Source organism: Besnoitia besnoiti, chromosome XI (assembly GCF_002563875.1).
Source record: "Besnoitia besnoiti strain Bb-Ger1 chromosome XI, whole genome shotgun sequence".
NCBI classification, from domain to species: domain Eukaryota; phylum Apicomplexa; class Conoidasida; order Eucoccidiorida; family Sarcocystidae; genus Besnoitia; species Besnoitia besnoiti.
In genome coordinates, this window is record NC_042366.1 from 1,784,872 (window position 1) to 1,806,607 (window position 21,736).

The 21,736-nt window shown below is 53.4% G+C and overlaps 4 protein-coding genes across 4 annotated transcripts; 1 reads left to right on the forward strand and 3 right to left on the reverse strand.

Moving 5' to 3' along the window:
- Nucleotides 1–925: 925 nt before the first annotated feature.
- BESB_021340 (uncharacterized protein) lies at nucleotides 926–4,440 on the reverse strand (the record flags this gene model as incomplete). Its single annotated transcript, XM_029360843.1, has 6 exons — nucleotides 926–1,004; nucleotides 1,308–2,155; nucleotides 2,302–2,378; nucleotides 2,551–2,628; nucleotides 3,038–3,084; nucleotides 3,605–4,440. 6 exons carry the CDS (start codon nucleotides 4,438–4,440, stop codon nucleotides 926–928), a joined length of 1,965 nt encoding a protein of 654 aa, XP_029216202.1.
- A 1,945-nt stretch (nucleotides 4,441–6,385) lies between these two features.
- On the forward strand, nucleotides 6,386–9,184 carry BESB_021350 (uncharacterized protein; the record flags this gene model as incomplete). Its single annotated transcript, XM_029360844.1, has 4 exons — nucleotides 6,386–6,498; nucleotides 7,238–7,388; nucleotides 7,682–7,793; nucleotides 8,265–9,184. The coding sequence occupies 4 exons, from the start codon at nucleotides 6,386–6,388 to the stop codon at nucleotides 9,182–9,184; spliced, it is 1,296 nt and encodes a 431-aa protein (XP_029216203.1).
- A 1,051-nt stretch (nucleotides 9,185–10,235) lies between these two features.
- Nucleotides 10,236–12,162, reverse strand: BESB_021360 (uncharacterized protein; the record flags this gene model as incomplete). The annotated part of the gene is made up of 2 exons (XM_029360845.1): nucleotides 10,236–11,410; nucleotides 11,682–12,162. The coding sequence occupies 2 exons, from the start codon at nucleotides 12,160–12,162 to the stop codon at nucleotides 10,236–10,238; spliced, it is 1,656 nt and encodes a 551-aa protein (XP_029216204.1).
- A 2,518-nt stretch (nucleotides 12,163–14,680) lies between these two features.
- BESB_021370 (NOL1/NOP2/sun family protein) lies at nucleotides 14,681–19,969 on the reverse strand (the record flags this gene model as incomplete). The annotated part of the gene is made up of 12 exons (XM_029360846.1): nucleotides 14,681–14,914; nucleotides 15,434–15,529; nucleotides 15,646–15,842; nucleotides 16,148–16,221; nucleotides 16,529–16,653; nucleotides 16,993–17,128; nucleotides 17,338–17,476; nucleotides 17,599–17,789; nucleotides 18,104–18,195; nucleotides 18,655–18,944; nucleotides 19,061–19,226; nucleotides 19,661–19,969. The coding sequence occupies 12 exons, from the start codon at nucleotides 19,967–19,969 to the stop codon at nucleotides 14,681–14,683; spliced, it is 2,049 nt and encodes a 682-aa protein (XP_029216205.1).
- Nucleotides 19,970–21,736: the final 1,767 nt, after the last annotated feature.

The window sequence follows — 21,736 nt, forward strand, 5'->3', positions numbered from 1 at the left end:
GCTATAGCCGTGGCACGCGTGGCTGCCCTTGCCTCAAAACGGTACCTGCACGCCGTCACCTATGAAGCAACACCCCCCTCCCCGCTCCCGTCTTGCCATCCCGCGCGACTATGTGGAAACGCTTCCCCCCCCCCCCCCCCCCCCCCCCCCCCCCCCCCCCCCCCCCACTGACAGCGGAGGGGCACGATTTCGCACGTTCGATACGTGGGCGAAGATCCAACAACCGCAGTTTCAGATAAGGAGCGTGATGCTCCACAGTTCTATCTAGGGCGCTCCCCCAGTGTGGCACCCCTTGACAATTTGCTTCACACGGAAGGTACCTGCGCACTTTCAGTAGCTCGGCTGCGTATCAAATTGAGTGAAAAGTTTCACCAACTACATTTCAGTTCATCTCCTGACATACAACGTCCACCCAGGTCAAGACTTCACCGTATCAAATGAGCTGCAAAAGTAAACTCCACTCGGCGACCATACATGCAGTTCATCACGCTCCATGAAAAGCATGACACGTAACCCAGAATCTCCGAGACGGCCACAACAGCAGAGAATGAGATGTCGTGCCATGTGTACCTATCCTGCCCTATCCTTCTACTGAAGCCCCTCGAGGGGCGCAAACGGCACTTTGCCGCAGCCCTTTTTCGAACACCCCTTAAGGGAACTTACAAATGATGTCTATACTGTACACACTACAACACTGTTCCCTCGATAAGCAGCAAGACAAAGCGTGGCTGGATTCTGTTGCAATACACTTGTAAAGAACATTTCGCAGCGCCTTCTCGACCTGGCTTTGTTCCTTCGATGTGGTCACGTTTCTGTCAGCTAGCCTTTCGCTTTCACTGCTTCCTGCGCACAGCCAAACCCGAGTATAGACGCTGCGTAATGTAGCGGCCACAGCAGCTTCTGATTGGCAGTCTGACAATCGAAACTACCATGCGACGGCACCGTCAAGTGACTTGCCTGTTAAGGCCCTCGCAACATGTATCAGGACAGCCAACTCGCCGGTCCTGCGAGCACCAGCACACCACACAGTATTCTTTGCTGAAGATGGGACATCGACAGCGGGTAAAGGTGAAGATTTGGCCGTGGCAGACACATAATTCAAGAAAGACTTTGCTGTCTTTTTAGGCACACGATTCAAGTACGCCATGCCACACACCTGAGTCTCATCCTGCGTTCTTAGGTTATTGCCCTGGGGTTATATAGGATAGATCCCCGTAGCTGAGAACTACAAAACTTCATGTTTCTGATTCTCACACACTGAACCCAGATGCGAACCCTGACCAGTTCCCTCCTTATGACTCCCTTACCCAAAATCTTGACACAGCGCTACCCCTCCGAAATGCTGCACACATAGGAGCGCTTGGAGAAGTTGGAACCGGTGTTTCGGCTCCAGAGTACTGGTTCTTGGGACTTCGCCACCAGATCTCGGAAGGTGTCCACCGCTTCTCTGCAGAGCCGGCCGCCAGAATGGATCGATAGAGGATGATCGAACCGCCATTGCCGACACAGCGACGATACACCGCACGCAGGCAGAAAAATACTCGCGTAGTGCGTTATTCAGCCCTGCGCTAAGGGCCTCCGGCGCTTGCCCGGCTAACGCTGCGAGTGCAAAGCCCATTCCCAAGGCGATGTTTGCTGCTGCCTGAGGCGTAAAACCCGGAAGATATTCCAGGAACGAGAACCTGGAATACGCAGAAGGCGCTTGCACACAAGGCGTATTGGCAAATTTCCCGCAGCAGTAAGCGAGAGCCCCGAGAGGACTCCGGGCCGGCGCTGGTCCCTCCAGCACCTCTCCTCCCGACGCACTATGTAAAACATTATTCGCTGTGGGCTGTCCTGATGAACTCCCCATGACAATGAGCTGGACGGCATACAACACGACGAAACTCAATGACTGGTCCTCGGCGAATACCACGTCGACAATTGAATCCAGACGTGCCGCGTTGTTGAGAAGCAGAGCAATATTTTGAACACCGAAGTCGCTGAAGTTCATAGAGGGAGGCTGTTGGTCACGGTGCCCGCCGGCACGGATATCCAGGATATCACTGATGGATGAGTACGGCTCGAGCAGTGTTTTCGCCCTCGAGATGAGTGGCTCAAGGCAGTCTTGCTGACGAATTCGAAAATGACCCAGAGCGTTAAGCGTCATCCCAATCTGCAAGGCACACAAGGGATCCGGAGAGAACACAATGTCGCTGCGGAAACACCTCGATTACCTCACGAACAACCCTCTTTACTGGCCACATGCACAGCCGGACCGTCCCAACAACGCATCCGTATAGTGCGGGCGGAAGCCCTTACCTGCGCAGCAGAGAATTCTCCAGCTATCATCGGCAGTTTCCTCACAAGCCGATGGAATAGCTGCGAGTGGACTACACCTGAATAAAAATAGAAGCACGCTACCAACACAGAGTGACGCCACTTTCACCATCGCTTCCGCTGCTAAGCGATCGAGACGGACTACCGGCTACGCGACACAGAACGCAGACAACAAGTCTGCTCGGTCGTGGCTGCCCCATATTCATAGCAGCCGCCGGATTCTTTCCATACCTGTTTGGCGAAAGGCATTCCACGTCACACTCATATCACGCGGTCCAAGGTTCTCAGCTTGTTCAGCGATGGCGCTGCCTGCGGCATATAATTAGGTACGCCATAAAGCCAGGATTAGTAGACGACCTCATGCACATCTACCGCTCAGGCTGCCAAGTCGCTTATGCGTGGAACGGATTGCAAGGCAAGCCTTCTGCACGGTCGTTGTTATCGCTTCACAATTTGATTCGGACTGTATGCGTGTCCGGCCGTCGTCCCAGGCATACGGACGAGATCCTCTTTCCCTAGCACAGCAGGAACCCTGCTGGTCACGTGGGTACATGAAGACAAACCAGCGTCCGCGTGAGGCACTGGCGATACAGCTTGCAACTGCGGAACCGTCCGCCACGAAGCGTACCAACCAGCAGGCAACCCTGCAGCGATACGGCTTTCAAGGGGTGACAGCCCCTGTGTCGACAAGCTCCATTTCCCCTTTCACTGTCCTCACCCAGTATACTCATGGTCTCCGCAGTCGCCTGTTTGGACCTTGCTAGACTATGCGCGAACACGACAAGGGATTGAAGCGGAACTTCGTGGAGCCTCGCGCGGGCCTCGCCTAGCCGACTGCCCACGTAGCTGAATTCAAATGAAATCAAGCGAAGACCTCAGGCACAGATGCATCTCACATCAGCACGTCTTGCGCACCTTTTTACTGGCATGGCCATGACCGCCGTCACTGCCCAAACTTGAAATTGGTGCTGTCCGTGCGCAAGGACGGAACGGCGAAATGTTTGCAGCAAGCAAGCACCCATTTCGCTGCCTTCCCGCTCCGTTGTGGCATGCGCTATCCGCGCCTCTATAGGTCTGCAAGGCCGAACCCATCAACGTCTTAAAGAGTTTTCGGGAAGCAAAGCCTTTTCGTTTCCTCCTGCGCCGCATCACAGCAGCATTTGAACAGTGCCCACTGAATACAGATATCTCCTATGGACACCAGTTAATCGCCAAGATAAATACTATCTGTACAAAGCTCCCTGTGTGAGCCTGCGCGCTGCGTCTCTCCCATGTTTTTGCTGACCTGAAGAAGTCCCGATGCGCAGGCATCCGGGAAGCAAAAATGTTGCAAACGAAAGCCAGCTTTTTCAGTCCACGAAGCCCTCCGCCTGGTCGCTGTCCGGCAACTCCACAGCCTGGCGATCGAAGATGCGCAGGCGGATAGCTGACGCTTTTTGCAAAATGTTTAATCAAAGCAGTCACTCGGGATGCGGCTGGTGATTCTGGCAGGACGCGGCGATGCCGCTCGACGAGTCCATCTCCCACTGCCATGAGCACTGCCTCATCGGAAAGAATGAACTCTTTTTCTTTTGACTGATACTTCTCCGCCTCCTCCGCCGGATCCTCCTCACGCGCGCCATTCTTCCCTAGACCCTTAGCTGCCGACAGGTATGTTCGCAATACCTCGAGGGCCTCTTCCTCGTTCACAGAACCTCGGATGAGCCGCGGGTACACTACCGATATCCAGAGAAGCAGTAAGCTTGCGGTGGGCTCTCCGGCCTTCCGGCAATGACGCAGCACTGCTTCAAGAAACGTTCCTGGAGGATGCGGTTGCCCAGATGTGTTTGCCTGCAGCACACTTCTTTCGACCGCAGCAAACGATCGCGCTCGCTGGGCTAGATCTTTTAAACTGCAGTTCGCGTGTCCGCTGTAGAATGAATCTCCCCCTTCACCAGAGAAATCAAGGCTGTGCTCACACTCTGTGTAGAAGCGGTTTGGGTCCGCCGCTTTTTGCAAAGGACTGCTGTGTACACCACCGGAAGAGGGCCTGGGGCCACCAGCCGTTAGTCTAGTTTCGCACGACAGTTTCCGAGAGCACGAAGCCAACGCACCAGCATATCCACTGGGCCTCTCAAGCATGCAACAGCGTGTACTTATGTTGTCCTTCGCAGCCCAAGAAACGACAGAGAGCACATGGGCTGATTCATTTGACAGACGATGCGAAGAACCGTCGTATTCACCAATGTTCCTCCTGCACGAGTGCGCTAGACCTCTGGTCAATCGCCGCAGTGTCTCCGAGACCGCAGACTTGCGTACACAACATGACCTATTCATCCACCTCACGTTTGGAGAAAACAAACGGGTCACAACTGGCATGATCGAAACCGAACCATCTTCGTATGCATTCCCTCACATTTGAAAGACCATTACACGTGGCGCACGCACGTTCCTATTCTAAGCCGCGGCTGGCCACCTGAACGTGTCAAGCGCATTGAAAGCGCTTTGCTATTAGCAGTGAACATCGGCAGGCGACTGACACGGCGCAAGACGGCTTCTAATGAGAGAGCCAACGCACACCGTTTGATGGCTGTATTCGGTGTGCCACTCAGGCCGTAAACGTGGTAAGCGCCATCAATGAAGGAGACATCTTCCCTCGAATTACACTACACACACCTGTTCTGTGACAATTCAAAACGATCACGCAGAGCGCCACCGTGGCTTCAGAAAGATACATTCAAGTTGACCGGCTGCCTGGTTCAAAGAAGTGATCGCATGCAAGTTTACCGGGATTTAGACAACGCTTGCGCGCCGCTGGCGCGTCGTGTCCGCGCCCCAGCAAGCCGGATGGCCACATTCAGCAACAGCTCCTTTTATCATTTCCCAAGGAATTTCATTTACGTAAAAAGTCAGAGTGGAATCCTCTGCACTACTTCAAAGACTGATCAGCATCTAAGTTATTTAGTCTCCACTTTTATCTACAGTGACGCGCCTTCCGCCGTCTCTAACTCCCGTGCCGCCTTGTGAGCTTGCTGCGAGAATTCGAGTCTTCGCTGAAACGCGTCACTGCTGACTTTACCTGCATCACGTGGCGCTTACTCTGCTTGATTCAACGAAGACAACTTTGAGCCGGGGGCGCGTTTGACCTTGGCACAACGGCTGTGCTTGAGAATGTGACGGCGTCCCGTAGTTTGGGGGGCCTACTTGCGAGTTATTGGAATTTCTCAAGCTTTTTAGACGGTTTACGTGAACGCCATGTTACTGGAGATGCCTGAAGCAAACCGACTGAAACGTAACTTGTTCTCATAACAGGTTTTTTCCATGACATAGTCAGCTCATGATGGGATATGCCTTTGACAGGGAGATTCTGTTTGCTTGAAGTCCCGACGGCGTTGCATTAAAAAGAGATGGCATCCCAGAGCGACTCAGCCTCGCTAATCGCATCATTCTGATTTTTTCTCATCAATCGGAGCTTGTGTTCTGTATCTCTCTGATCGTCCGCTACACATGCGGTTTAACCGAGCGCAGGGAAAAGAACATACTTGTTTTGCACTGCATTCTCACTGGACTTTGCTGTTAAACGGCTCGCTGGCACATATTTGAGGTGAATCCTGCAGATGTGTGGCACTGCCGCCGACGCGAACATCCAGGCCCTTCCCTGAAGTCGACGCCTGTGAATGGCGCGCGAAACGTGATCGGATTTGCTTGAGCTAAATGTACGGGACATCGTGATATTCTTTGTTCGCGTGGCCCCACATCATGCGTTTTCGTGATTAAACATTCGCGCATCAAGACCTGCCGGGTAAGCGGAGACTTAGTTGGGGACCGAAACGAGAAAGCGAATTCCACGGGGACGGCTCCGTTTCTGCTGGTGCCTGGTGTACCGTTTTGCTGATGACGTATACATACAAATACAAAGAACACCTCTCCATTCATCCGGGTCCAGGACGAAACATACAGAGGTAGATGTGGGCATGAAAAAGAATTGTGGACCACCAGATGACGGCATGGGCGTTGTTTGATTTTTTCTGCAGCAACACGGCGTGCGAGTTTACCGGCGGATGCAGAATCGTCCGCAGAACGCACCATGGCGGGACCAGACAGCAAACGCATGTACCTGTCCATCGTGGCGCAGAATATGGATAAAATAAAAGCTGAGAAGCCGTACTGGAACAAGAACTTCGTTCCGATAACAGCAAGGTAGGCGGCCCAGGTGTTCAGTGTTCCTGCTTCGCTCGTGACGTTCCAGCAACACCGCCGGTGACCGGAGATCTTAGGCCGCGCAGTCCTTGACATAATCATGCAGTGGACTCGCGCAGACGATTCCCAATAGAATGCGTCTAGTGTCTCTCGATTCCTGCTAGGGATTTAGATCCGGCGGCAGAAATGAGCTGCTGTACCCAGTCACGGTTGTACATCAGCGACGGTCAAGCGACGATAGCGCCCATTTTCTTCATTCTAGACGCGGCGTCGTTCAGGCCCGTGCTCAGCAGAGTCTGTGTCTTGGGGTCCGATAACGCCTTCCCCACTGGTGACCGTGCCATTTCTTCCTTTTATCGCCCCTTGTGTCTCTATGCTGCTTCAACCTCTTGCATCTCTGCCCTGTTGTATGCACTGCTCTGCTTGACCGGTCTCATTTCCGTGCGAAACCTTGCGAGGTAGTTCCGAGTGGTAGCGCTGCTTCATGCTACAGGCGCCGTTGTCTGTCATTACTTGCCACCGGTAGTGACAGGCGGTGCCGACCGAGCTCCTTGTGGGTCTCGCTGCTGTATTTGACTCGTTTTCGCCGCTCCGTCAGGAAAAATTGGAGAGTTGAATTCGTGGTCAGTACCCAACAGAGCACGGGATGAAGTTTTGCGAAGGCTGTCCATACCTCATTGTCAGTTCACTTCTTTAGAAATTTGTTTCCAATCATGGGGGTGTGTCTGCTGTGCTGCAGCGGTGCGGGGACGAAGTATACGATGTTGCAGGCGGCGATGATGCTCGACAAGATGAAAGTAGTCAAGTACCTTGCTGGGCACCCTGCAGTGGACTTCTCTGTGAAATCCACAGATAACAAATCCACTCTAATGATTGCTGCCATCTCACAGGTATGTCTCACACCGGTGGCAGAAGCAGACTTCTTTGCTTTCGCTTGGTGCTCATCGTTGATTCAATACTGAAAACACGTTTGATGGCAATATCTCGCTGCTTGGCAGATGCAGTTGCCTACAGCAGTCGGCATTCAAGGACCAACTGCGTATCGCGCATCCTTGTTTTATTTTGATTCGTCGCCGTGTAGGAGCGTTCTTGGCGTGCGAGACGACCGTCGTTTCCGCGGTAACGAAACTGCAGTGTACCATACATGATGTGATGCGCTTTGTTTTTCTGTGGGCGCCTGCAGATGCCTGTTTCCGTCCTCGAGAAGATTCTTGAGAGATACGACTTGCGGACAATAAACGAGCTGGATCCTGCTGGTAACACAGCCCTCGACCTTTGCGAACCAGACACGGAAGGTGAGAGGGAGGAACAGTTGCATACTGCCATTGAGCATTCTGGAAAGCGAAGCAGGCTGTCGCATCTGGAAGGGTAGGTTTTCGGAAGAACAGAATATATGATGATCAGTTCTATGTTGACTCCTTATTTTGGCGGGCCTGCAAGGAGCACTCAAGCCTCGAGCCATGCAGACAGTGGAGTGCTAATCCCACCACGAAAGCATGCGGCGTCTTGGTGGGGCCTGGTACATCATCACGCTTCACGTGCATGACAAGGTCAGGAGCTGCAGTAGCGATCCCAAAGTTTTTCGTTTCAGAGTCGGGACACAATATCGGCTCATGGAGTGTCAGAGGTATGACCGTTACTTGGGACGCTCGGGTGACTGCCGCCTGGTTGATGCTTACGGGGAAAGCCGTACCTTACGATACGAGTGTGGTATGCACCCGAAGGGTTTTGCTGTCTCACGCTCCCGCTACGTGCCCTTCGAGCAGAATACGATTTTCTCCAGTCTGTTGGCTGCAAGACGAAAGCGGATCGGGAAGCGACTCTACACGAGTTTCTCGTCAGCGCGGGGAACCACGTCGTACATCAGCGAGTGCGAAAAAAAGGAGAAGGTGAGAGGCGACCTGCCGAGCAGGCAGAGGCGAAAAGTGGCGCAGGGTCCACACCACAGAAAACGCCGCGGTCAACAGCGTCCGGACGTGAAACGCCGACAGAGCCTGAACGGCGGGGCGCTGAACAGCAAGATGGAAACCAAAGAGGCACCGATGCCAACAGTCCAGTAAAACCGGATGATGCAGACTGCGCAGTAGATGAGATGGACGAAGACCCGTGGCAGTTGGTGGACACGCCGGAGGATCTCCTGCACCTCCTGCAAGATTACTTGGAGACTTGGGGAAGTGAAGGAGATGACGGCGAGCTGTGTCAAGAGTGGGTCGAGTATGTTACCAAGAAACTGAAAAAGGGTAACGGTGATCGTGCTGTCCAGAAGTGGAACGCTCTGATGACGTCAATGTACGGCGAGGAAAACCTTCGCCATTATTCCGCGAACAAGCATGAGACGGCGAAACAGACCGAAGAGGCAGGTGCACCAGCGAGCGAAGACAAGAGGGAAGCAGAACCGTTGGAAGAAAGCGTCGCTCCACTACCAGCTCAAGACACAGAAAAAAGGCCTGACGCCGATATGGGGCGTACGGGCGACGTCCCTCGCCCAGAGGTTCTCAAAAATTTCTTCGATCCAACAGCCCCGCCTATCGAAATGAAGACGCCGAGGAAGCCGCCTCCGCCAGATGGTGGCCCACGTGTCGTGGGACTGGGCCTTGACAAAGAAGAGGCGAGGAAACAAGTTGCTGAACTTCTCGGATCGCCGCGTCCGTCTCTCAGGGAACGTCGGGCCTCTGCGAAAAAATAATGTGGAACTGCGGTTGGACGACGAGTAAACGCGTCGATGCTGCTGTGCGTGCCGCGCTGCTCGTGGGATGATATATTTGCCGCGCTTCGGAAAGATTCACGCAGTTCGTGTAGGTGCGCCGGCTGAGGAGAGCTGTTCACTTTTCCGGATGTGGAAGGTTCGCGTTTTTTAGACGATTTTGTTTTTCAGCTCAGCATTCAACCTGCGGCTGCTTACTTGCGTGGCCGGCACCCTTTTAAAAAGTTACGTGCTGCACATAGACCCCTAAAAAATGGCCATATGATTTACTGGCCTGTGATCCATCAGAAGAGCGAGCCGCTGCAGCGGCTCAGCTCCCGCTCCCACTGTCTCGCGCGCAACAGGCGACCTACTGCCGACGTATCTGATACTGCGGCACCAGAATGCCATCTACACGATTACACGCCAAGCCCTCAGGCTTAGCGGGGAATCCAGGAGCAACGGACGGTCGCAGTTGAGTACTAGAACAAGCATGTTTCCACGCCATGGGGCCATTGATTGCTTCGGCACGAAGCAGAAGCGACTCGCGCTGAACAATTCCCAGCTCCGTATAACTTTTGGGGAACAACAAATAGTCATAAGTCAGGTTTCTGCCCATTTCCGTCTGCCAGTCGGCTCCAATCCGCAGCCAACAAGTGCTTTTATCATGGCTGGGTCACAAACGGGGGGCAGGAACAAGCTCTCCTCGTATGTATAGTGACCTGCAGTCTGTACAACTCCGAGATTTGTCGGAAGCACCGCCCTGACAGAATTTGGGCTCTACATCGTCCCAGTGCACCTCATGGAGGACAGACACACCTGACGGGTGCGCAGGAGGCAGCGCCCTTCCGGATCGTGAAGACACGCAAGCTCATACGTGTGCTGTGCGGACACCATGAACACGGCTGGAACGGGTGCAATGACCTCGCGTACGCTTAACATACACAATTCCGCATGCTGAAACACAAACCGCAGACACCTTCGTCAATGAGACTTCACGCGAAAGAAAGAGAGCAGGAGCCTGCGTTTAGCATTCCGTAAGCAGGTCCACACTCTAGTATGCCAGAGCCGAATAAACGCCTGCCATAATCCCTACGAGAAGCATGAGGACTGAAGTCGGTCCAACAATTTCTTTCTCCTCGAAACGCTTCACAGAAGAGCTTGCGTACAACATGGATGCTGTCGCACACCAGCCATTCGTTACAGAGAGAAGGAAAATTAGAATCACATAGAGAGCAAAGGAGTTGAAGAAGTCATTCGTGAGGTACGCGCCAAGGAGGAAGAATACTGCGAACACAAGCCGCCCCAACACAACGGGGAGCAGCATTTTCTCCGGAATCGTGAGCCAGCGCTTCAGCTGCGGGAAAAGAGCAGAGAGGTCTGGGATAGATTTCCCACAGAAGTCGCCGACGGAGAACAGGCCGAAAAGAATAATGTACTGTGGACCGTTCTTCGCGAAACCGGGGTAGTGCCACATGATAGGGCCGACGCGCGGGAAGAGATTCAGAGTGACAAAGAAGTTGAAGAACACGCAAAAGAGGAAGCTCCCAGAGTCTTTCAGGAAAAACCTCCACCCTCGTGAAGGTAAGTTGCACTCGTCGTCCACGCCGTCCAGGGACAGTTCGCACTGAGTTCCTTCTCTGCTTCCAACCGATATCCGGCGGTCCGGAGCCCGCATGCACAGTTCCTCGGCCTTCTTGGGTCCGGCGATATCTCCTAGCGAGGCGGCTTTGGCCGCGTGCAACGAAGGCTGGCCCTTGGAACCATCTCTTGCGGGCGTAAATGTTGGTAAACCCTCCACTTCGTCTTGAGCCGCCTCCACGGACACGGAGTTTGGATTGCCCTGGGAACCCCCGTAAGAGACACGCCCGCCACGAGCTTTTTGTGGGTCCACGACCTGCAGTTCCGAAGCCGGATCTGCGGTTGCAAATACCTTATTCTGATCCACAGGGAGACTGCGCGCGCCCTTCCATCGGCGCTGGATCTCCGCCCACCGATTGCCTTGCTTGCGGCTACGCTTGGCGTCCCAGTACCGAGTGAGCTGTCGAGCTGCCCAGGGCTGCCGGACGGCAAACAGCAGGAGCGCGGCGGAGACACAAGAAACGCCCGCCGAGATGGAAAACACAAGCCACAGCATGCGTGAGAGTCCTGCTTCAGTTCCGAGGTCGAACAAATATGTCGAAAAGATCAAGTTCACAAAGAAGCTCACAATTCCTGCGACGCCTTGACCTGAAAAGAATAAAAGACAAAAACAACACACACACATGCCGATACACGAATCAGACGCGGTATCTGACACTCCAGCTTGTTAGCCGCAGAACAGGAGCAGGGGCTCTGCGGCCTGACATGCTCTGAGACAGCTTTCCCCTTTTCGCTGAATCAATATCCCGCAGCAGACACATCTCATACAACACTGACAAACACCCACGGGCATTCACAGAAGCAACGCACAAGCCGCAACCTGAGTTCCACTGGGCTCCGCCTGTCAGTGCTTGCTTACCCATTGAAAATGAGCCAATGAAGTTGTACGGCATAGCGCTTGCGACGGAGATGCTGCCTCCGCACATGACTCCCGCACTCGCTCCAAACAGGAGCGCCACAATGTGCATTAAGGCAGTTTTGGCGACGGGGGGACCCAAAGTGACAACAAGCGGAAACACAATCGCGAGAACCGCGTCGAAGACAGTGGCGGAAATCACGATCCATGGTTGCATGCTGTCAACAAGAAACATCAGTACCAGCTGTACGAAAATGCACCCGACCTGGTAGACACCCAGCAGGGAGTTGCCAATTGGCGCAGAATCGAAGAACGTCATTTCAATATACGGCGTCATCGAGAGGAGAAATTGCCAGCAAGAAAGCGAAGCAACCCCACAGATGAGAAACGTGAGGAAACCGGCAAACCGATCCCTCTCCGTGAACGGACAGTGCTGCGCCGAGCCGCAGGGCACGTCTCCACTCGGCGTCTCGCTCTTGATCATCGCGGAACGTTTGCCGGAGACGCTATAGCTGATTCGAGGTGGATTAACGTCCCCGTCTGACTGCCTGTGCGGAAACGCGGCCGTCTCGCCTCCAAGCAGACTGCCAGACCGGCTCGGCGGCGTCAAGCAGTGCAGAAAGGCAGCCTTGCTGAAAACGGGGGGGAGCAACTCTGTTGCCTTGTGGCGACCACATTGTCACAACAAAGTGTCACTGCGCCAGCAGGCGGCAGAGCATCAGACCCATTCAGGTCCACATCCTCCAGGGGCAACGGATCGATGGCAGTCATTTTGGAGCTACTCGGGGCGAAACGTCCACGGTGTAGCGGAGACCTGACTCCTCAACGAGGCGGCAAGGGCAAGGTTCTGCTTCGAGCTGACAGCACGAGTGCTGGTCTGCTTCGTCGGCTTCCCGGCGCCGCTAGGAACCACAAGGTTCTGCCCTCGGGTGTGAGGATGCAGACCAGTGATAAAATGCAGTGCCGAGCCACAGAAGCTTACCAACGCACTGCTGTGTCCCTTTCACCGTTCCTACTCTGCCAAGATTGCTTGGCTAACACATCCATGTCTCGATCATCTCACGACACACACAGCAAGGGTGGGATCGTTGGTACCGTTGAAAGCCCCCCTCCGTTGGTGCCGTAATAGACTGGACCGCTGTTCAAACGGTGGCCAAAAAAAGGACTGCGGCCCACAGATGTCTGCTGCTTCTGCTGAGGAGTCCACAGAGCGGAGGTGGTGATGGAAGCTACAATGTTTTTTTTGCCAAAACAGGTGTGAAAAAGCGCGCATCTGCACACGTAGCACTGCAGACCGCTTGGGCACCATTTACACTCGCCGTACTAACAAAGCAGAATGAAATGAGACAGCGCAAAGCAGACCTGATTCCTTGCCACTCATACACCAGCGGAGAAGACAACAGACGCAAGGACGTGTGTGATGCACACGTTTTAACCTGCAGGACTCGCCCTGCCGCGAGGAGAACTGCGAAAGAGGTCTGCTCCACAGTTGTGGTTATAAGCTAGCGGAGACAAGCAAACATTTCCCGTATCCGCGATCCGTCGACGGAATTCACCGAAATATTCTTCGGCGCAATTATCATCCCCTGGCGAGTGACAGGCGACGGCCCTCTGGGGCAGCGATCGCAAGGGAAAAGCCGAGCTGCTAGGGTATTGCAGCATGCACAGGAAGATTTCCTCCTCACGAGCAGTTCCGGATGCACCGAAGCGTAGGTGACTAAAGCGAGAATTGCGCTTCCGCGCAACAAGGCTTAGAGCACCTAACTGCAGCCAAATCTTTTGAAGTGGCGGGAATGCGCTCAAACACTGGGGAGACTCGCTGTTTTTTCCCACCCTTCCTGCCGGGTTACCGCACGCCACCGGTACGTGGCGTGCGGTCCATGGAGGGGGGCAACGCTGTCGAAGAGGATTCGGCCGTCGGCGGTGCCCGGTGGTATCACGCGAGCGACAGAAAGAAGATAAGAAGCTGACTGTCTGAGTAGGCCGGCTCTAGGTTGTCGCTTTGAGTCTTCTTACCCTTCAGTGCCGGAACCCCAGGATGCCTCCCCAGATTTGCGGAGTTGTGTGGCTGACACTACCTGGCGGTGCGACTGGTCCAACTAGGATGAGGCGTCAAGTCCCGGCGGCCGATGGTGAAGCCTGTGCTGTGTCGCCCCACCATAATAACAGAGGAAGACACAGGAATAGTGGTAGCAGCCGTGTCTCTAGGGCACTTGCTGGACGCGTGTAGCCAAAAATCATACTGCAACGCGAGAATTTACTGTGCGTCTGCGACACACCGGTCGACTGCCGCACGATGGTACTTTGTGGGGTACTTCTGTTGTTGCCCTAATCTCCTCACTTCCGTCTTCTCTGAAAGATTGCGGCTTTGCGTACTGATTGCTACTCCTGCACCCGCTGGTCAGAGGTTGGTATCCACTCTCTATGTGGGGAACAAGTGTTAGTTCTGTTCGAGGCACGACTTGAGTGTTAGCGAAAATGAGTTTACGACACGGTATACCAGTGCAATGCATCACCAACAAATCTTGGTGACTTGTAAAGGTGTACATGGCTTATTACCTGGTGGCGCGCGAGCTCAGAAAGTTGGCTGTGCTGCATATTCGAGCGCGCGAAAACTTAAGCAATTCTCCGAGTTACATTCTATCGTGTTCATTTCATCAGCAGAGTAAGCTCCTCGTGGCGACCACAGATATTGTTTCACCCCCAATCTCCCTGTGGCGTAAACTTTGATTAAAATAACTCAAATCTCCCGCTCGCTAACCTGCGGAAGATTACACGTGGAACTCTCTGATTTCGAAACCATGTATCCACTTTCTCTAGCGGCGTCATCGTCAAGCAATCGGCTCAAAGCTGACCAGCCATAAAAGACTTCCTTCGGGATACCACGAGATTAAAAGTAAGGCGCGCCTCATATGGGAAGCAAACATGTTCAACGAAAGTCTTGAGCCTCGCCGTGCATGCCGTAAGTTTCAGCGAGTTCCTCCCCACACCCGCAAATACCCTTACGACTGCTGACGTTTTACACCAGCACCAGAACGCTTCCCGCCCTGTTTTTTCCTTTGCGTGACGGGAGGGGCTTTCCTGGATTGCCCATTTGCCATTGCCAGCCCCGGATCATTGTCATTAACTGCCGAAGGCGCATCGATTGATTTCAACTCCCGCCTCTTCTGTTTCGAAGTTGCCATCTTTCGCTTCTCTCTCGTGCTCGCCGAGTTCTCGGATTCGGAATCTGACAACTGTGGAAAAACATAACACAGGAGACACGCACCAGTCCGAATCCACGAGACGTCTGAAGCATGCCACATATATCTCCTGTAATACGCATTCCGAATTCAGCACTTAATCATGGGTTTCGGCGTGGACTCTCGCGGATCACGTCGTGTTACTACTCCTAAACCATAACCAGCTTTCTCTGCACCGAGTTCTAACTCCTTACATGGAGCGCAATCACGCAGGTGCTGATGAAGACGGTAGTAGGGTCAGAAAAGTCGCAAGTGGAAACGAGCCTACGTTTTTGTACAAACTTATTCGAGGAAGGAAAAACGTTGACGAATCAAGGAAGACGGTGTGATGTACATTATTTACGAGGGCAACCAACAGTTACGTGTTCAGTGAGAAGGTTCATTTAGTAAAAATTAACTTCTATTAACGCTTCAGAGTGTCTTCAAAAATATAGACTGCACCGATCAATATCACGGAAATGGATAGGTGGTCGCACGGAAAAGCTTGTTGCCGGCGTTGCGATCCAAACGTACCTCTCTGTCTGGGGCGCTGCATGCTGCTGTGTCTTCCGCCTGAAACGTCATCAACTGGTCCATGCATTCGGGCGTCCAATGTCCTTTATCCCATACCTGCGAAGTCCGAGAAGCATACCTGTACCGGAGTCAAACACGGTACCTCGCACTTGGCACAGCGCTCATCCCCCTACAACTATCCTTCTATGGCCAGCCAGCGCCCCTTCACTCACTTTGACGAAGGGATTATGCTTGCGGCGATCTTTGGGTACACGCTCCGGCTTCTTATTGGAAAGCTTCTTCAGCTTTGCCACAAAAAAGCCATCGAAGTTGTTCACATGGGGGTAAAAACGGCGGGTGTACAGAGGGACTGTCTGATGAAATTGCCGCCCGCGGAAGCCGGATAGCCCCGGCACACCGATGTCCAGGCCTACACAGTGCAGCAAAGACTCAAACGCAGACGAGTTCCTTCAAGCGCAGCCGAAACGGGCGTGAAAACGTCTTCAGGCTGAGCATGGTGGACAAGCGCTCAGTCCTACACCGGAAATACACATGATCGGTGATGGCGCGTAGGGCTGCATATGACAAAGCGACTATAAACACAGGTATACTACACATTAGACCCTGCTGCCTCGCCAATACTACGGAACAGAACGGCAGTAGGCCGTTCTGTTCCGTACGCCCTTTACGACAGGAACCGAACTAAAGCCCGCATGGATCTGAAACGGCACGTACCGAGAGGAACAAGTTTCACGTTCCTTGCCGTCAAGATGTAGTCCACAACTGCTTCGTTTTCTTCAACTGAAACGCTGCGGGAAGCTCATTGCAGAAACACACTCTGAGGAGGCATGTGGTCCTCTCTAAAAGAACGCAAAGCTTCGTAAATACGCGCTGCTTGTAGTCAATCACTGCTCACTCTCAGTACACAAGCCCATGTTTCATCAGCTATAGACACGCCGCTCAACTGGACTTGCCAATGCAGCCGACCAAGACTGATATACAACCTCATTTTTCATCCCTTGCAGCGAGTCGGGTGCTTAGTCCCACCCATACGTCACGCACGCGTAGCCGTCCACCACCCTCCCCATGCCATGAACACAAATCGTGCAAGCCTACCTGCACGTAGAGTAGACAATATATCCCCCGGTGGGAGAGTCTGCGTTGACAGCATCTACCGCCGCGCAGAGCAACTGTTTTTGCAGCTTCGAGTGTTCCGCGAAGTCCTCAGGCTTCCTCTTCACCTGTAGGTCACACTCGGGGAGACATCACACAGCTGCACGGCGGTGCATAGCGTCCCGCATGTCCTCCTGACTAGTAGCGCCGCGATCTCGGTCGCGAGAAGGCACGTTAGTGGCCATTATATATATCGCCATCGATATGCCAGCGGTCACGAAAGCTGGTTTACTATTTCTGCTGGTGGGCTACATCAGTTGCCCACGTATCTGACGCTGGTCCTTTGGGGCAGCGTCCGAAGCGTCCTGGTAGGCACACTTTCTAAACTGCTGACACAGTATCGATAATTGCGCCCGCAGATCAAAAACACATGGGAACCTAACACTGAAACTTTTTCGGGTGTCTACCTTGATGGAAGGATCTCGAGCAATGATTCCGCTTCCTGTACATGGGGCGTCCAGAAGCGCACGATCCATCGGCGGCAAAATCGTTGGCAGAGTGCGGCCATCAACGCAACTGACAATGCAGTTGGTCACGCCAAGCCTAGAAGTGAGCAATAGCCACACATTTGCAGTACCAAAATTGAGTAATGTTCCAGTGAGGCAACAGTGACCACGCTAACCCGCCAGCCAGCTCCGCGATACTTCAGGACACACGCTGTGCTGTCACGTCTCTACATTTCGGAAACAGTGCCTCGCAAAGAACAGATCGTCCGTCCTATCACATATCTTCCTCTGTTTGCCCGCTCGCACCTGTGCAGGTTGGCCATAAGAGAACTGCAGCGCTCTCTCTTTGCGTCGTTGGCGAAGAGGATGCCGTCGTTTTTGAGCAGCTGTGCGATATACGTTGTTTTTCCACCTGGGGCAGCTGCCATATCTACGACCTTCTCTCCTGCACACAAACAAACCGTACAAACGCAGCTAGCGTAAAAGATCCAGCAAACCGGACTTATCTCCCCAGCTGATAAAAACCCATGCTTTGCGCAGCACCTTTCGATCGTCACTGCAGCTCACCTGGTTGCGGAGCCAACGCCATTACGGGAATCAGGGAGGCCGCCGACTGAAGCATGTAGTGGCCAGCAAGGTACTCCGGAGTAGCACCGACAGGCACAGAGGAATCGTAAACCTTCAGCCCCACTTTTGTCCAGTCGCCGAGGGGATCCACATTGCAGCCGCGGGCAATGAGCGCAGCGGCCAGTTCACGCCTGATTCACCACACGCAACACAGTAGAGAAAGCGCTTTCGGAAAACAGTGACATTCCACCCCTGCTGCCGCAGGTGGCGCGCGGCGGAAATACCTTGACCTACAGAATTCTCTTTCTACTATGAGTCTTTCGTGTCTGCAGCGCTTCCTGCATCGGTAACTAAGGGGAGCGCTGCTTTGAATACCCCGCTGATTTCGAACATAAGCGTCACCGTCGAGAGTTCCGGGCACAACGGGAGAGGTGCCAACATGTTCAACCCTCAATTTAACACATGCGCAATACGCGTAGGCTTCGGGATGCGCACGAGGTATTACCTTCTGGTCTTTAGCGAGTTTGTTCTCAGCGTCGTAGGGCGACTCTCCTCGTTGGCTTCGAAGAACGCATGCGCCTCTTGGGGTTTGAAAAGCTACGATCGATATTCAAAAAAGCAACGCACATTATTAGTGCCTGTGCAACCGAGAGGGGAAATTCAAAACACCTCGAAACGGCTCAGACGCCAAGAGAATATTTGATCATAGCCCATGTGTCTCTTCAGAGGGTCGACACATCATGAAAGGCTAGCAGTCACAATATCGCCCCCGCGAGAGAAACACACAACGTGACATTGGAACGGTGCCGCTGAGAAAACCAAACTACTGGGGACCGTGAACGCCGTCCCTCAGGGTAAGAGATTCGAATGCCAACACGGGATCGCCGGCACACCCGGATGCCACACGCGCTATCGGCGCTCTGTCCGCTCCACGCAGCGACAGCCGCACAACTGCCTCCCGCTGGTACATTGGTCACCGTTCGGAAGAACGTGGCACCGCGTCAGGTGCAATTGCTCATACCACAACATACGGCGACAGTAGCTATCCCTTCATACCTGGAGGAAATATGCTGCGAGCTCCGGTCGATACTGGTAGTAAGTCACGACGTCCGCGGCGAGCCGTTCCATTAACTGCTGACGCGTAACCATTCCTCCGCCTCCTCTCTCGTCGCCCCCGGCTCGCTTCCTCTGTTTGCTTTCCTGCTGGCGTCGAAACTGGCCGAAGTTTGCGAGTGTGTGGAGAGTCTCTTCCATACGCTGCTTGACTGAGGCTAGATCCATTGAAGTCGGGTCCAGAACAACACCCCCCGACAGATTAAGAGCTGCACCTGTCTTCCCGCCAACGCCTCCGACGTTTCGCAAAGCTGCAGAAGGAAAGGAGACATAGTGGCGCAACAAAGTGACATCCCTCGCAGGAACGGCTTCTCTCACGTATGATGTTTTCAAGCGCACATAGGCTCACTCTCTGCTTCATCTTCATCGTCATCATCAGACTCGTTCTCAACCGCAGATCTTCTCCGTCTTCCTTTCGAGCTAGGTGCAGGTGCCTGCGTCTCATCCTCATCTTCCTCATCTTCATCATCATCTGGTTCACTGCCGGATTCTCCTTCCGAATCCACCCCGAAAGCCTGAGAGCAGCAGTGTCACAGCAGCACATCACAAGAACCATCGTTCTGGATACACTCGAAAAATCGCTGATGTGTAACTGTTGCTGACGGTGAGCGCGGGTCACGCGCTTTCCAAAAGAGTGAGGAACGAACGAGCACACCTAAGCAGCAACGCGCATTTGTGGCTTCGTTGGCGTCATTCGAACGTATACCTGCTGCAACGGAGTGAAACGAGATGTCACAACCTGCAAACTTTTGTGTCTACCTATATCGTTAAACGCCGTCCTGCATCCCTGGAAATCCGAGCGGCACTACGCACGCTCGGCAGGTCATCGCCGCCCTTCCCACCTGAGGCTCGTATTTGCCTTTGCTCCAGTGTATTCTCGAAATACGGGAATTCACGCCAGCTACAACAAGCGATACGTTCACAACAGCATCTACACAAGTAACCATACTTCTGAGAATCCGTCTTCCGATCCATGTTCATCTTCGGATGATTCACCAAGAAGAAACTTGCTGCCGTCTTCTGGCCCCTCTCCCTGGTTGCTGCTGTCGTTATCTGAGCTCAATTCGTGATTCAGCTCTTCAGCCCTTTCTTTTTCGACTCGTAGATTCTTCGACTTCGGTTGTTTTGACAAGGTCTTGCTTTCGTTGTCACCCGTGATCCTTCGCTTTGCTGGCGCTTCATCTTTGGCACGACGAGCAGAGACCACACTGGTATCAGGCTCATGGCTGCGCTTGCGGTTTCCCTTTGATGATGCCATCTTCTGGACCTGACGAGCTGACAAAGATGCTCCTTCACTCAATCAGTGTGCCAGGAAACTGGCTTTCTGGCTGTCCCAGGTGTCACAAATTCAGAGGTGACACGCGCAGTTAACCGGTGACTGGGCGGGGATGAGGGAAAGAGAGGCACCAAATATCATCGGCTGTTGCCGTCCTCGTCCGCCTCTCTTCTGTTACAAAAAATTCCAGCACAGCAAGTCAACGAATCCACAGCGGATCCACTGACTACAAAACAGATGAGAATGAGAATGGAAACCAGGTTAAAGGTAGTGGGCTTTTGCGAGTACGGGGCCAGCACGCATGCAATGGAATACCATAGCATCGATCGTTTGATGCATGCAGCAAATGTAACTGTTTCGCCTCTCAAAACGGACCAAACAACTCATGCCGCCCCCTCACATAATATCCATTGACTTCACAATGGTATATTTGGTAGAGCAATGGACCGGAACACCCGGGTTAACCGCCCGCGGGGCGCGTCCCCACATCACGTTTTAGGAGTGCCCACCGTATTCTACTGCGGAGTTCTTCCCTCAGGCGAAGGGCGATATAATCTCCCGCTATCATCCATCAGAATTTGGCACGGGCTCCTCGGCACTCGTATGGGGGTCATCCGCGTGTAGCGGAGACGTAGGTAGAGTTTTGTGTAAAACCAGCAGTCGCCTGCACTTGGCATGCAACCCGTGCACACCGCTGAATCGTGCCCGAGACGTCTGACTCTCAGGAACTCGAGCATACATGCCTTTTGTGGGGTGGGTAATCAATGACAACGGCTGTTTTCCAGAATCCACGTGTAGATGACTAGCAGCTCTAGCGTATACTAGCAACACAGCTGGCAAAAGTGAGACACTGGCGGTATCGGCGCGAGCGCGCCGTAGATAAAGTTGAGGGGCAACTGTCGCGTGTGTCTACTGTCCGCGAAGTCACCAGGCAGGCATCACACGTGGTCAGCATATCCATATAGGCTCTGAGCTCCGAAAAAAGATGCAGGGGTGCTTCATACAAAAGCGTCTGGCACTAATAAATCGAGCAGACTTTCTCAGACCACAGGTAAGGGAAGGGATGGATGGTGTCAGTACAGTCACGCGATGTTCTGGTAGGTGCTGCACGCATGCGGCCTGCGGGATCCACAGAGCCGGCAGACGAGGTATGTTCCGAGTTAACGGTTTCGTTTGCTGTGCGGAAACATGGATTCTGTTGACTATCCTGTCGATGGTGAGGGTTCTACGACCAGCACCCTACCTGAGCGGAGCAGCGGCCTTGCCACGGCCAATAGAAGTGTCCACCTGTGCTGTGAACTGTGCATAAAAAATGAATGCTTTATCGAAGCCGAAGAGATTCGCCGTCAGGGTTACATCTGGCTAGCATCAACGGGCTTTTCGATCGCTGTGGGACAGCATGAGCCAGCTCTAGTTGAAAACGCTATACTGTCCCAAGCATGTCGAGAAATCAATATAGAGAGCGCTCTTCCTGACGACACGGCTGTTGCAGCTGGAATAGGCGTACGAGGATTTTCTTTGCAGGAGACGCCTTCTTCAGCGATGTCATCTTGCGTGGATCAACCTCCTGTTTTCGTTCCGCACATTGACGCTGTCGTAAAAGTCGTCGCATATCACCTCACTCCAGAGAGACCAGAAGCTGAGATTCAATATGATGGTCAAGAGGACGCAGTCCCTGCGTACCAGCAATGGATGCTGCCAAATGAGAATCTACACGGCTTATGGAATAGACTCCATTATGACGGCAGC